This window comes from Bos indicus, chromosome 10 (assembly GCF_029378745.1).
Source record: "Bos indicus isolate NIAB-ARS_2022 breed Sahiwal x Tharparkar chromosome 10, NIAB-ARS_B.indTharparkar_mat_pri_1.0, whole genome shotgun sequence".
Lineage (NCBI taxonomy): Eukaryota > Metazoa > Chordata > Mammalia > Artiodactyla > Bovidae > Bos > Bos indicus.
Window position 1 is genome coordinate 80,036,108 of NC_091769.1, and position 16,203 is coordinate 80,052,310.

At 41.7% G+C, this 16,203-nt stretch overlaps 1 protein-coding gene across 5 annotated transcripts in view; it reads left to right on the forward strand.

The window, feature by feature from the left end:
- The window catches only part of RAD51B (RAD51 paralog B), a 619,901-nt gene that overhangs the window by 558,987 nt on the left and 44,711 nt on the right, over positions 1-16,203 (forward strand). For all 5 annotated transcript variants that reach the window (XM_070796749.1, XM_070796748.1, XM_070796746.1 and 2 more), the window contains one exon: positions 5,167-5,270. In XM_070796749.1, the coding sequence (XP_070652850.1) occupies positions 5,167-5,270 (104 nt within the window). The remainder of the gene's footprint in view (positions 1-5,166; positions 5,271-16,203) is intronic.

Consider the following 16,203-nt stretch of genomic DNA (forward strand, 5'->3'; position numbering starts at 1 on the left):
AAGGAGGAGTAAATTTATACAGGAAGCGTATAAGCTTGATTTGAAGATACTGAGTTTATAGTACCCAAATTCATCATATTAGGCCTGCAGATCTTGTCGTTGAAAATGAGAGACAGGGGCTGAGGTAAGTGGGACACTAAGACAGAGGCTTAGAAGTCATTCCCTCTGGGGGTGTCATCCTTGTCAACAGTGAGGACATCCCGCATGGAGCAGACATTGCAAGCTTGGTGGGAATGAGTCATTTAACATGTTTAAAAATTGTTTTAAATAAACCAGCATTTTCCAATCAGAAGATTGTACTTAAAGTATTAGTTTTTAAAATAAGATCAAAAGATATGGGGACTTCCCTGGTGGCTCAGACGGTAAAGCATCTGTCTACGATGCGGGAGACCCAGGTTCGATCCCTGGGTTGGGAAGATCCCTTGGAGAAGGAAATGGCAATCCACTCCAGTACTATTGCCTGGAAAATCCCATGGACAGAGGAGCCTGGTGGGCTGAATTGTCTGATTCACCACCATCTCCACTATTCCCCATCATCTCCTAGCACTTAATATTAGATGGAAAGTGGGTTAATAATTGCCTAGGGCTTCAAGACAGGAAGGAAGGGCTGCAGGCTTATGGCTAAGAGATCTGGAGTTTCTTCTGGGGGTGATAAAATGTTCCAAAGTTGATTGTAGTGATGGTTGATCAACTCTGAATATAGTAAAAACCATTGAACTGTACACTTTAAATGGGTGGATGGTACAACATGTGAGTTGTCTCAGCAAAGCTGTTTTGTAAAAATGCAAGAAAAAGGAACACCAGTGGCTATTGTCCTTGCAGTGTTGGCTTTCTTGTAGCAGAAAATACTTCTCTGTTAGTGTGTCTCGATCAAAAATGGGGGAATGAAAGACGGACTGAGAGGTCCATGTATTTCAAGAAAAACGGGAGGGAGTACATCTCTTTGTGGTAGTAAAGACTTTTCTACGGGCTAAGATGCAGACACTTGGTCTCTTTATTAATATACATTACCTTCCTAGCCACTGAAGGCATGTGGGTGTTAGGGAAATAACTGCTCATGACCAGTTCTCCGAGATCCACCCACAACTAAGGAGAGAGAGAGAGGAAAAGCAGAGAAGGAAAAGGAATACTCAACATGATTGATACAAGGAGAAGCAAAGAGGCTAGTATATTGGATGCTGGAAGAAGCTTTATCAAATGCTGACAAGAGTTCAAGGAGGATGGAGACAGAGAAGTCAGGAGGTTACAGGACCATCCATCCAGAGAAATGGGGCCAGAGAGATGCAGATGCAGATGACAAAGCATTCAGAACACCTAGTCCTGAAGTTAGCAGTGTGATCAGATCAGCACAGTCCAGATTATTTGTTTTCAAATTAATTCATTTGTGTTTTGAATTGTATATATGATGAACCAAGGTCACCCTAAATTTTATTCTCTCCTTCATTAAATTCTCCCTCAGTCTGAAACCCCAGATTTGTTGAAGCCCTAATGTGGATGATATCCAATTCCCATATCTGCTTGAACCAGAGAAAAATATGTGTTGTTGTTGTTTTTTTAACCCATGGCTTCTCACCATCGGCCCTGTTGTATCTGGGGCTGGATAATTTGTTATGTGGACTGGGCTGTGCATCACAAGGTGTTTAACAGCATCCCTGACCTCTACCCTCTGGACACTATAGCACTCATACCTCCATACTGCCCACAGAATCATTTCCAGCCTAGAACCACTGAACCACATTTATCTGTTGCTGTATTTGAGTCCAGGAGTTATCAAATCCCCTATGAATATGCAGTGGAGGTGAGGAATAGATAAAGGAATTAGATCTGGTAGACAGAGTGTCTGAAGAACTGTAGATGAGGTTTGTTACATTGTATGGGAGGCGGTGACCAAAACCATCCCAAAGAAAAAGAAATGCAAGAAGGCAAAGTGGTCGTCTGAGGAGGCCTTACAACTAGCTGAGAAAAGAGAAGAAAAAGGCAAGGGAGAAAGGGAAAGATATACCCAACTGAATACAGAGTTCCAGAGAATAGGAAGGAGAGATAAGAAAGCCTTCTTAAGTGAACAGTGCAAAGAAATAGAGGAAAACAATAGAATGGGAAAAACTAGAGATCGCTTCAAGAAAATTGGAGCTATCAAGGGAACATTAATGCAAGGATGGGCACAATAAAGGACAAAAACAGCAAAGACCTAACAGAAGCAGAAGAGATTAAGAAGAGGTGGCAAGAATACACAGAAGAACTGTACAAAAAAAGATCTTCATGACCCAGATATTCATGATGGTGTGATCACTCACCTAGAGCCAGACATCCGGGAGTACAAAGTCAAGTGGGCCTTAGGAAACATCACCATGAACAGAGTGAAGGTTATGGCAATCCAGCTGAGCTATTTCGAATCCTAAAAGATGATGCTGTTAGAGTGCTGCATTCAATATGTCAACAAATTTGGAAAACTCAGCAATGGCCACAGGACTGGAAAAGGTGAGTTTTCATTCCAATCCCAAAGAAAGGTAATGCCAAAGAATGTTCAAATTACCACAAAATTGAGTTCATTTCACACATTAACAAAGTAATGCTCAAAATCCTTCAAGCTAGACATGAATCCTTCAGCAGTACATGAACCAAGAACTTGCAGATGTACAAGCTGGATTTATAAAAGGCAGAGGAACCAGAGATCAAATTGCCAACATCCATTGGATCATAGAAAAAGCAAGAGAATTCCAGAAAAACATCTATTTCTGCTTCATTGACTACGCTAAAGCCTTTGACTGTGTGGATCACAACAAACTGGAAAATTCTTAAAGAGATGGGAGTATCAGACCACCTTACCTGTCTCCTGAGAAACCTATATGCAGGTCGAGAAGCAACAGCTAGAACTGGACATGGAACAATGATTTCCAGCCATGGCTGGGAACCCACTGGTGCTGCCTCCTGACCAAGCACTCTCACCAAGTGCTCGCATCCCTGATGGGGTTTGTGGCCCTGTTTATTACCATTCTTATGTCCAGGTGTGGGCCTGATTCCCTGTGGAAACCAGGGCTTCCATCACAGGGATTTTCCCTAAGCACAGGGTTAGGATCAACGTGGTCAGTAAATGTGCAAATGAACATTTTTTTAAAACACCAAAAAAAAAAAAGGGAAAGGAATACGTCAAGGCTGTATATTGTTACCCTGCTTGTTTAACTTCTATGCAGAGTACATCATGTGAAATGCTGGACTGGGTGAGTCCCAAGCTGGAATCAAGATTGCCAGGAGAAATATCAACAACCTCAGATATGCACATAATACCACTCTAATGGCAGAAAGTGAAAAGGAATTACGCAGCCTCTTGATGAGGGTGAAAGAGGAGAGTGGGAAAGCTGGCTTAAAACTCAATATTTACAACTCTTAAGCTCATGGTATCTCGTCCCATTGCTTCATGGCAAATAGATGGAGAAAAAGTGGAAACTGACAGATTTTCTTTTCTTGTGCTTCAGAATCACTGTGGATGATGACAGCAGCCATGAAATTAAAAGATGCTTCTCTTTGGAAGAAAAGCTATGACAAACCTAGAGAGTGTATTAAAAAGTGGAGACATCACTTTGCCGACAAAGGTCCATGTAGTCAAAGCTATGGTTTTTCCAGTAGTCATGTTCGGATGTGAAAGTTGGACCATAAAAGAAGGTTGAGTGCCTGAGGAATTGATGCTTTCAAACTGTGGTGCTGGAGAAGGCTCTTGAGAATCCCTTGGACAGCGAGGAGATCAAATCAATCAATCCTTAAGGAAATCAACACTGAATATTCATTGGAAGGACTGATGCTGAAGCTTCAATACTTTGGCCACCTGATGCGAAGAGCTGAGTCATTGGAAAAGATCTTGATGCTGGGAAAGATTGAGGGTAAGAGGAGAAGGGAGCAACACAGGAAGAGATGGTTGGATGGCATCACTGACTCAATAGACATGAGTTTGAGCAAATTCCAGGTATAGTGAAAGACAGGGAAATCTGGCATGCTGTAGTCCATGGGGTTGCATAGAGTTGAACATGACTGAGTGACTGAACAACAACAAGCTTAAGACCATGCAGAGTTGGGAGAGCACCCTGAAAGATGGTGACCCAGAAAAGAGGACCAATTCCTATTTCACACAGACGGTGAACATGAGATGATCATGAGCAGGCAACAAATGAGACATTCAAGGCCTCATTTTGCTTTAGTTGATTCAGTGGACTTCGGCCTTTTGGTACTTGGTCCCCTCACTGGAAAGAGATAGCATTTTGAGGACACAAGACAAACTACAAGTCCACATGCCCCCTCAGGCTAAGACCCATTTCATGGCCCAGGGCCAAAGTGAACACAGGAGCTTGGAGGAGACCTCAGAATGTGCTCCAGATGAGAGTCAGTGCTGACTTCTAAGTGATGGGACTTGTAAGCCTGCTGCTAACACAGAAAAGGGAGAAGTGCAGGAGTGGGTTCTTTCTAGTTATGTCAAAAGAGGTCAGTGATGCTCTGGAGATGTCAGAGGGTAGCTGAAATGCAACTTGGTATAGACTAGAAAGTCAGATAAAGTTTACTTCAGATCCTCCCCCTTATAGGAAAGTCTTAGAAGGTAAAAGAATGTTTCTCTTGGGATAAGAATGTCTAATACAGATTAGATATGAAATGATGAGATCTTCCAGATTCCTCTTTGGGGTTCATGTGTGTTCAGGTTGGAAAGGCATAGAAATTTTATATACATATGCCATCATTTCTATATTGATAAGGGAAACTGAATTAAGAGTCTTATCAACCTGGAAAAGTCTTACAACTTTATTAAACTAAGACTATTTCATAACAGGCTCGTATTCTGTGTCGTCAAGTTATGCCTTTCTGCCGTGGATGTTGAGTAGCTTGATTTATTATTAGCGATGGCTCCAACCTGCCTTGCACTGTAACCTCTTATTGATATATAACTCTGTTATCTCTGAGCCCAATGGTGGTTACTTTCACTGAGGCTGAAGGAAACCCATGCTGGTTTTTCTTTTTAGTCTCATATTCCTTAAGCCCTTGCTTCCTTCTTTCCTTCATCAACTTTTGTAGTAGTGACCTGGGCTCCCAAGTGCTGTCTGAGCAATGAACAGTGACTGGACTTTTGCTTAAGACCATGATGAGACTAGGTGTCCATAAGCATGCTTTCGTTCTGTTTCGTTTCAGGCACTTCTGGATCTAGCTGTTTGACAGCTGCGCTAGGAAACACCTGGAGTCACAGTGTGAACACCCGGCTGATTCTCCAGTACCTTGGTTCAGAGAGAAGACAGGTGAGTGCTTTGACAATGTTCTCTGACTGTCAAGGTCAGAGAACAAGATGTACCAGCAGTCTGGGTGTTCATCTTCTGAAAGCATTGGCCATGCTGTCTGTCCTGGGCCAACACTGTCAGAGGGTGGGTAAAGAAACCAGTCTCCCTACCCACCTCAATAGCAGTTCTAATAAACTGGGAAGATAAGTCACACACAAGGAAAAAAATACAAAAAATAGAGCGTTGACCCCTGATTTTTTGCCAATAGCTTGGTGAGTGACCAAGGTTTCTACCCCTAAGGGATCTCCAACACTCTACCTCTAAAGGGTGAATAAATGATCATTTCTCTTAGCTAGTATTTGTTAAGGGCTAGATTATTTGTGTATAAATTAAATAACGATGATGCTTTTTCTTGAGGTTAGGATGTTTTGAAATCCTTAGGCACACAGACTCTGCTAAGTGAATACACTCTTCTCCAGATCCTGGGTACTTTTGCATTAACTCATAAACCAGTAGGTTAAAGTACTGAATGATGCCAGAAATTATCCAAAAGGATAATGACTCTCTCAGAACTCTATTAATTCTGTCTATCCTGGACTCAATTCCCCACCTGTATCCAGAAAGGTTACTTTTTACATCTTTCTTAATTTCCCCTCCCACTCCAAAGAAAGGAACACCACAGTTTGACCCTTTCCATGAAAAGTTTCATAATTAGGAAGTTTATTTTTCCTGATATCTAACCTCAACTTTATCCTGCTATGTGGACCAGGCTCCATCTTGACTCTCCTACAAGAGGGAGAAAGAAGACAGGGGGATTATCCTGTTTTGTTGGATGGAGCAGAATTCAGAACCCAGACTTGCCCATCTTGCTAAATATATAACAAATCCAAGTTATTAATGAAAGAGGCATGAAGTATCATGATGGTGGTCCTTTCTGGAGAAGGTGGTAGGAAGGGAGTTGTTTCCCTTTACCTGCATTAAGTAAACTGGCTGTTTTTCAAGGAATCAGGAATCGTCAAAAACAGACATGAGTCTTTGCCTGTTGCAGACATGACTTTCTGAGTGCCCTTGGTTACAGACCAGAGACTTCTTAGTTTGCTCGGGACTGTGTAAATAACATTCCAGCTCGATGATTGAGTCGGCCATGTTCTGAGAAGATAGAGCTGCTTGTTTTCACTGAAGGGAACATTCTTGAGTGTTCAGGCCCTGGCCTGCTCATTACCTCAGTGATACCTTTTCCCTGATGACGTAAGTACTCTGGGTTCTAAATCCATTACTTCTCTTTCAGTGGAACATGTTAAAAAATGTTCCGGTAGAACCCAATAACCTTTGGTTTGTACCTTAAGTTATAAATCATGTTAAATAAACCCTGTTTACAGCCATCGGGGATACCATTAAGGATTGTCAAGCACTACTACCTAAACTCTAATTTGAGAAAGCAAAATTGCTTGTGTGCTTTCATTTTCATGGATCCTTAACTTTATGCCTTCAAAACTTGCAGTTTATCTCTGTTCTTGATTTTAGATGGTACACACAGATTTTTTGATTCAGTTTATTGTATAGGGTACCATGGATTCCAGGTTCCCAGATCCCAGTTTTAGTAATTCTACTTAGCTATTAGTAAATAAAGAGGTCAGAGCCACATTTTTCTTTTCCTTTTGTTTTAGTAAATTAACTAGTCATTTCTAGTTTGTCAGTGTCAACAGGAAGTAGCAGGCAGGCTACTGTTATTTGGTGAGTGGAGGGTTTGGGTGGCTCTTGGTTCTTGGCTCATAAGGTCAAATGCAGGCCACTAGTCACAAGAAGAACAGAAAGCAAAGCAGGGATAGATCAGTGACAGTCTATCAACTCCTATCCTATTAGATAGGTCAGCAGCGTTATCTTAATCTACAAAGGACAACTTGTTACCATCATTACTAATCCGTCGAGTGGACTTAAATGTTTTTGAATCATGTTTGCACACAATAATCGGAAATTAAAGTAAAATGTGACCAGTGTTAAAATGGCCAACCCAAGCCAAAGAATGTACATTTAATTAATTTATAGAAATGTATGTGACTTTTGGGACCAGTTGTTAAATGTGTGGCCTAACAACCAGGATAAATGTTGGTACTGAAAACATGTCTCTATTTGCTGACCTTATCTTGCCTTAGCAAAGGGGGTACCTAGTGATTCACTGAACCTTTCCTGTGATCTTACTTCCCGATCAAATAGAAAAGCCATATGCAAGCCAAACTTTTTCTGGGATATGGGCACAAAATAACATTTGAAAGCCACCTTTTAAGGTAATTGCACAAAATATTTCCTTCTAACTCAATTTAGGAGGAGAATTTGCCTGGATCATTCTAGTGTGGGCAAAGCCATGGAGCACCAGCTACTTGGGGAAGATACCAGGATAGCTTTTTTTTTTTTTTTTAATGCACAGGTAGAGGCCACTAGACCAAAGGATCAAGGTTATAGAATAAGGATTATGTTTTATCCCCTTCCTATGACACTGAGCTCTACAACAGGGCTCTTGAATGTGAGGCTTAGTCTGAGACCACAGAGCTGGAAGGGGGTCAGGTCAAGCTGAGCAGATCCGCAAGCCGATTAACCCGAAAGTTGAATTGTATAGTCCAAGGCAAGGAGTCCGCCATGGGTGATTATTTTCTTTACACCCTGGAAACTTTGTAAAATTATATAACCAGGAAAGAAATCTCCTTATCAGGGCACAAGCCAAGTTAATTCTCTTGTTTATTCTGCTTCGGGGTTGCAAAAAAAAAAAAAAAAAAAACCCTTTTAAGAAGCTGGGAAACATTTTCTTTTGGACTAATTTAGCTTTTTTTTCCATTTGACTTTTATTTACTCTTTCCCTCCTCTCCTTCAATCTTGCCCCACCCTTTTTGCAGCATTTTTATTCTTACCAAAGACATATCCTTAGAGTTAAAATGGCCTCTACTAGGTGTTTTGTTGTTTGTTTTTTTTTTCTTTTTAATGCTCAAAAATATGTTTTGGTCTACTGTATGCATGGCGTGGGGATGCAAAGAAGTAGAAGATACAGCTCCTGCCTTCAGGGTTCTTCCAGTTTAGTACAGGAGATGAACCAAACTGCAGTGAGTCAGTTAAAAAGCAGACTCACACTGAGGGCCTGTCACAGGCAGTGTTTGATTTGTGATCTAATACGTGGTTAAAAACGATAACTGCTTTGAAGCCAGAGGAAGGTGAACTCCTCGGAGGCACGTTCGTCTTTTCAGGAGAAGGTGGGACTTGAGTATCACTTTAAATCATCATTTCTCAAGCCCTGGCTGCACCTCCCACTCACCACAGGAACATTTACAAAATGCCAACGCCAGGGCTGCACCCCAACCAAGTAAATCAAAATCTCTGCTGATGGGGCCAAGAGTTGGTGTTCATTTTATTTATAACACTCCCTCCAGTGCTTCTACTGTGCAGCCAAGGTTGAAAATCTCTGCCTTAAATAGATCAAATTAGGTGAGTGAAAAAGGAAGGGAAAGATGTGGGAGGGAAGTCAAACAGCAAAAGAAGAGAAACAAAACGACAGGTCACGTGTTCAGAAGATCCGGGCTGAGGTTTGCCTTTTAACAAGAGCAGAGGGTTTGGGTCACACATTCATTTGATACACCTTTATTTAATCACCTCTTGTCTGCCAATTTGTGTGTAAGATGCTAGGATTCAAAGTGTAAGTGGATGTCCTGTAGTTGTTCACAGATAAACATCTAAAGAGAACATGCTGTACCAGCATCATGCATCCGGTGAGCATAGAGGAGGTGGCGGCTGCTACAACGAAGGAAAACCATGAATGAGGCAGTGGCACCCAGAATGGATTGGCTAAGGACTACTTTGGGGCAGCTCTTATAGTAACCAGGTGCCTTGTAACAAGGGACTGGAAAAGTTAGAAGGAGGGAGGTTATACTTGAAAGAATGATGAAAAAACTTGATGAAATATTCATACTATTTCTCATCAGATCCTCATGTAGTCTGTTCATACAAACCACATATGGGATTATATAAATTTTTAAGTGCCCTGGAAGGAGTAATGAAGTAAATTAATCCCAACTAAGCTTCACACCCCCTTGATGAAATAAATATTATGACTCTCTTATTTCAACAAATTGGAGAGAGGTAACTTTTTCATATAGGAGGTTTATTTAAATGGACTTTATAATAATATTTTCATCTTCTGCTTAGAAGGCACTCTGAAGTTTCAGAACACTGGAGGGAAGAGCCTAAAGACCAATCCAATTACTCAAACTCTGATTCTTACTTGAATCCTTAGGCTTTTTTGAAGTCCCTGGTTATTTTGCATCTTGAAGGTATTTGGTGTTTCCTTTCTGGTGACGGAATTCTTCACTCAGTATCCATTTTGTGTTTTGAAGGACTCAAACCCCATCACTGTGAAGATTTTGTAATGCATGCATGCTCAATCTTGTCCAACTCTTTGTGACCCTGTGAAGGCTGTGACTGAATCTTAACTGTGTACCCTCAGAGGCAAGACAAGTGCTTGACACTCACACATTCAATGCATGTATTTTGAGAAAGAAAAAAGAAAAAGAAACTCCTTATATCCACACATGAATGCAGTCTTGAGGAAGAAGGATATACTGCTTATTTAGAATCACTCTTCCCCACAGAATTTGAGTTTTCCACTGTAAAAGTTCCTTTAAATTGTTAGTAATAGTCATTTTTAAAGATGAGCATCAAATCAATTCAAGCAGATACTTCTATAGATATACTGTAAGAATACTGAGTATAGGAATATCTTTTTGCAGAACCCGCCTGCTGGGGGCTGTAGGAGAGTGGGAGCCAGGCTTCCCTTGAAATCCTAGTTGGAATTCCTTTGTGTAAGCAAGCCAGAGGCCTAAACACAGACCCAGGCGGAGCACAGGAGTCCTGCAGCTGCTCCCAGGGAACAGGCAGCCAGGGGACTTTGGCCTCTGGGAAGGATAAGAAATCTTTGCCGCTATCTTCCATAGGTCTTAAGTTCTCTACTCTGTGGTTGGAAAGGCTTAATGAAGGACTGAAAAACTGAAAGAAAAGATGATAAATCTTTTCTCCCAGATAAACTGAAGGGCAGATTTGGGGCAAGAATGTCAAACATATATCCCTATTCACCCAAACAAAGACAGAGATTGGAAATGATGTTTTGCCTGATGTTAAGTCAGTTTTAACTTTTCAACTTTCAAGTCAGTTTTATAAACCTTTATGAACCTCTACCTTTGTAGAATGGTCCAGGGCACTCATCTTGTTTGTTCCTTTATTTTCTGCCCCAACTCATTTGCTTTTCTTAAGCAAAGAGACGTTTTTTTGTTGTTATTGTTTTCAGTGGTGACTCGATCCAGCCAGAAGAGAGGTTTGGCTGTCCTGCAGAGGTGGGAGAAATGTCTTTTTAAGCATAAATATCTGCAGAAATAGCAAAGGGCACAGAGAATCCCAGCCAAGTACATTGCCATGGGTATAAATGTTGCCTCCCTTTCAGAGCCCCTCATGTGTGAAGTCTAACCCACTGCTCACACTCTTCCATCGGAAGTGTTCTAACAGCTATTGAGAATCTGGGAGAATGTATGAAAGGGGACCCCAAAATAGGGACTTTAAAGAGGATTCTTTTTTCAGGTCACCAGGTAAGTGTATTAAAATCTAAGGAAATCGCACCTTAAAGTAGACAGTAGCAGCAAATGAATGCAGTGAACTAAGACTCGCGGAGCAGAAAGACAGGTTCTGACCTAGAAAGGGTAACTCACATACCCAGGTGCACACTTCCTGTTTCTATCTTCACGTTCGAAATAAGAATATAATTATCTTTCCCACCACTTAACCAAAAAAACGTAAATTCCATAGGGCTCCCTTTGAAAAAAATCAGTGTGCTCCCAAAATCACTCCTTGTGAATGGGCTAAAGTAGAGAAAACTTTTCCCTTTTCCAATGAAGAGGTTCCATTGGAAACTGACAGTTTAAAATGTACTTTGCACAACTGCCCCCAGGCTTCTGATGGGGGTGCCCCTTTCAGATACTTTGTACATGAAAGACCACAGACCTCTGCTGAGGAAAAGTGCCCATGTCCCTAGGAGATTTTGAGCCACTTGAGGTCAACAGAAGTTTAAAGAAAAATCAAACCAAAGCAAGAGTTGGGGAACCAGCATAAAGTTTTAAATGTCTTTTTTTTTTTCAGTCAAATAGAGTTGCAAAATTAATTGTTGCCACCCTTTAAAAAGGGTTAAAATACCATTAACACCAGAAAGTAGAAAGAATACATCTGTGAATAAAGAATACTGCTGTAAATTGAATACATTTGTTTTTATGAAAGACTTAGTACATGTCTTCATTTCTCTGTTTGAGGATCACAGCCTCTGACGGTCAGGGGCTGAATGAGGGGTCCAGTCACTGAGTGCTTAGGTAACTTCCCCTGTGATGAACCACTCATTTCACCGGTGTTTTGTTACCTCCGTCATTCTCCTCCAGCTCTGACTAGTTTTATTTTTACGCACTGTCTGGCACCAAATCTCCTTATTCAGTGACCCTCTCAGCTCTAACTTGCCAAGTAAACCAGAGCAAATAGGTGAATGAGAGATTTCTAGAGAAATCTCAGCTGTGGCAGGAAGTAGAAGAGACTCAGGGTTCTGGAATCAAAACTGAAGGCCTCACTGTCAGGCTAGGGAAACAAGAGAGGAAACAGCTACAAGCTCTCATGGACAAGGCAGTGACCTGGGAGTCAAGGATGCTGATGATTAGTTGGCTCATTTGAAAATGAAGGTTGGACAGGATGTTGTATCTTAGCCTTGGCTGGTTAGCTATAGAAAGTGAAGTCGCTCAGTCATGTCCGACTCTTTGCGACCCCATGGTTAGCTATGAGTGAGGGAAAAAACTGGGTTCTTTGGTTAGGAGAAGCAAAGGAGAACGAAGGATTCCGTATGTCTATAAAGTGTAAACTGATTTACAAATGAACCAGCACTTTCACTAGAACAAAACCATTTAGAATATGACAGAGTCCCTGTCCTGAGATACCCTCTAGGAATCATCTCATCCAGTGATTATCAACTACAGTGAGAGGGAGGCGTAAGAGGGAGGGGATATATGTAAACTTACAGCTGGTTCACATTGTTGTACAATTGTACAGCAATTGTACAGCAACATTGTAAAGCAATTATCTCCCAATGAGCAAAATAAAAAATAATAAAATTTAAAACAAGAAAACAAAATCCCAAGTGTTCATTAACAGTGAAGATACCTAGGCCCTGCCCCTAATGACCACTCAGATAGGGCAAGCACTTTCAGTGATTCTCACAGGAGTGGTCTTCAGACCCATAGTCTATTCTAGTCCCTTCATCAAACGGTTAACAGTTAGGGGTGACTTATTCGGTATCACACAACTAGTACACAGTAGAAATGGAACTGGAGTTAAATTCTCTTCACTTCTAATTTGTCGCTATTCTCACTTTGCCAACTTTTAGTAAGAAAAGTGGGCAAAAAAGTCCCCAACCCAGTCAAATTACTATGTTTGCAGGCGATGTGATATTTATATTCCCTCTGATTTTCCGTGGTGTATAGAAAGGTTCTACAGAACTCTGCAGAAAAATATTTTTGAAAGGTACCATCCCACCCCACATTGCAATGAATTATCAGCCTTTTAAATGCTTGGGCCCAGGCATGTGAATAAGTGACTTTTTCCAAGTTGAACCTCACCATGAGTGTGGACTTCTCAGTTGAATGACTTACAGACAACATCCTGCAAACAGGGCTGACTTCTCTGCCCCTCTCCTGCAAATGGTCTTTTGTGCTCGTAGAGGGTCACCCTTAAAATCTTGAGCTTCCTGTTGCCTATCTTCACAGGCTAGATGTGCTCAATGGTTTTTGAGTACTGGAATTGTGTGTCTAGTTTTCTCAACATGGGAGAAACTTCATAGCTATATTTTTTACGTGTTTGCATCTTTAGTTTAAGAAGTCAAAGTGGGACAGAGAGAGCAAAGAAGGCAAGAAGTAGCCCATGTGGGGACCTGTTTTCTACCATCTTGGGGTCCCACTGTTTGGTCGTGAAAAATATCTTTTCTCCATTTCAGTGCGCTAGGCAACACTAATTTAAACCTTCTTTAATTTCCAGGAATGGAAGGAAGTTCTTTGTGGATATCAGATTTTATAATTCCACATGCATTTTTCCATTAACTTCAACAAGAACCTTTTAGTATACATCTCATCATCTTCCTTTTTACAAATAGATAAACTGGGCTGAGGATAATACTGTATATCCAGTAGTAGTATTGAGATTTGAAGCCAAGTTTGTGTTAACTCTGGAGCTTAAGTGTTTTTGGCTATACCATATTCTCTAAGATGAGGGAATTTATTTTTAATTTAGGAATGAAATGAGATGCTGGAAAATGAAGCCTTGTCTTAGTGATGATTCTTTTGGCTTGTAATGAATAGCTCTTGTTATCTTTCTGTCTGATTTTTCCCTGGAGATGGCTGGATCTTGAGTGTCATTGAGCTTACCTCCAAAGTTTACTGAATTGCATATTAGAACAGCACTTCTGCTCTGGGGCAGGGACATTAGGAAGTAGATGATGGGCTGCTTCTTGCTTTTTTCTCTTACTCTTGCCATTATTTGGCTTGTGACTTCTGGCACGTGACTGATTTAGAATGCTCCTTGCCCTGTCTGTGTACAGGATTTGAAAAATGTAGTTTGTCACACATATGAACCAAGGAGATCCAACTTACAGAACTCATTGTCTGGTTGGTTGCTGTGGATGGTAGAGTGTGCCTGCCTGAGCCTATGGCTCTGCTTCTCTCCCAGGGATCTGCGTGGTGCGATGCTGGTTTGCCTTTCAGTCTAATTGGAGCAGCAAATGCGGTGGGGCTTCAGACCCTTCCAAAATCTTAATGGCTTGTGAAATTAGGTGTAGGGGTATGGGAAGCAGACAAAGCATTTGCATGATGGAGATGTGAGGGGAAATGGATCAAGTATGTCTCTAGAATTCTATTTGAATATATATGTCTGATTGTGTGACCATAACATTTTATGATATGCTAAACATTATCTAATGCATGATTGGTTGTCAACTGCAGTTTAACTCATTGAGCATTCCTGATTTCTGCTAATCTAAGTAATTTGTGATTTTCAGTTACCAGAGTTGACATATTCACTCCTTCCTTCCCTCAACTTTTTCCTACCCTGTTGATCCTCTCTCCACACCCACCCCTCCAGTCACCTTCAGATTTTTAAACCAGTCAATGACTGCTGGCAACTGCCTTACAGTTCAAATGCTTGAAGCAGAGATTTTTCCACAGAGGGTCTCTTTCTGAAAGTTTCCCTTCTTGGCTTGGCAAAGCTTAAGAGTTCTGGCATCTAGGACAAAGAACATGTGTGCTGGAGTCTTGGACCCTTGTTTTATTGTTACCAAAGGGATCATGATTTGGCGAACACCTTCGGAGAGCCGAGCTACAGTGGCCCTACCCGTGCCTACTTTCTGAATCCTCGACTCAGAACTGGCAGTGAGCGACTGAGCCGAGATCATGATCCGTGACTCCAAGTAACAGAATTCCCTGCGCGTCACACTTCCAGAAAGAGACGCATCAATATAAACCTGTAAACGTTAGAAGTGAGGCATCTGGCGTGTCGGGAAGGGATTGAGCACAGATCACCCAGCACAGCCCTGACTTTCTGGTTGCTTTGCTCAGTCTTCTCAACCATTTATTGAGTTTCCTTTGTGCCAGTCACTCTCGTAAGTACTTTGTGGGCATTTTCTTGGTCAAGCCTCACAACTACTCTATGAGAGAAGTATTACTTGGTATACTTTAAGATGAGTGTATTGAGGTTTACAGAGTTTTTTAAAAACTGCTCTGAATCACATGGCTTCCAAGGGGTGGTCCCCCTATACATACACACTCTCTTCGCTGCAGCCCTCTCTTCTTAATCATTATCCTATATTGAAAATGTCACTCAGTTGTGTCTGACTCTTTGTGACTCCATGAACTATAGCCCACCAGGCTTCTCTGTCCAAGGAATTCTCCTGGCAAGAATCCTGGGGTGGGTTGCCATTCTCTTCTCCAGGGAATCTTCCCAATCCAGTGATCGAACCCAGGTCTCCTGCATTGCAGGCAGATTCTTTACCGTCTGAGCCACCAGGGAAACCCATCCTATACTGAACCCCGTGTTAATATAAGATCATTCATGCACACTCCTTGGAAGTAATTGCAGAACATTTCTCCAAACAGTCACTGTGGTGTGGCCACCTTCAATGTTTGAACCAGGAAGAATGATGCCTTCAAAGAACAGACTGAGTCTTTGCCTTGAGAGAGCTTTGTATAATAATCCCTAGTTAAATAATCCCTAATTATTTCCTATGATGATGTGGCTCTGGGTAGCTACAGAACACCCTTGAGGAAGAATGAGCTCCATGGGACATGTTCAGCTCCTCTGAACCTCACCATCCAGACAGGGGACAGCCTGGCCCTTCCTCTCTCAACTGCTAAGTTCTGGTCTTTCCAGCCGGTTTCTTTTTCACATTCTGATTTGGCTTCAGTGTTCTGCCATGTTCCGTCAAAGCCGAAAAAGATAGTCTCTGTGGAGTCTTGCCCACACTGGAGACAGTCTGTGCCCACCTGTTCATGGTCTCTTCCGGTGGGAACCTGCAGGCCAGGAGGTACAGTGGCAGAGACATGCCTTCCCTCATGGATGATACAGCATGACATATAAGCCATCTCTGCCTCTTTACACTTCCCTTGCAAAGTCACTTTCCCCACAGAGTAGTCAATGCCATGTTTTACATTTACAGCCTTCCTGAGTTGTCTATTCCTCTCTGAAAACATTATTCTACCCCTGCTGAGGAAGATTCGGTCACTGTCTAGTGAAATGGGAAGACTCTGACAGTTCTGTGTTCTCTGATGGGGGCCTCCTTAAAATACAAGTGCAATAGGTCCAGTGTGGCCTCTTCCCCTTCCACAGGCATGCTTATACCATGCTGTTCTCT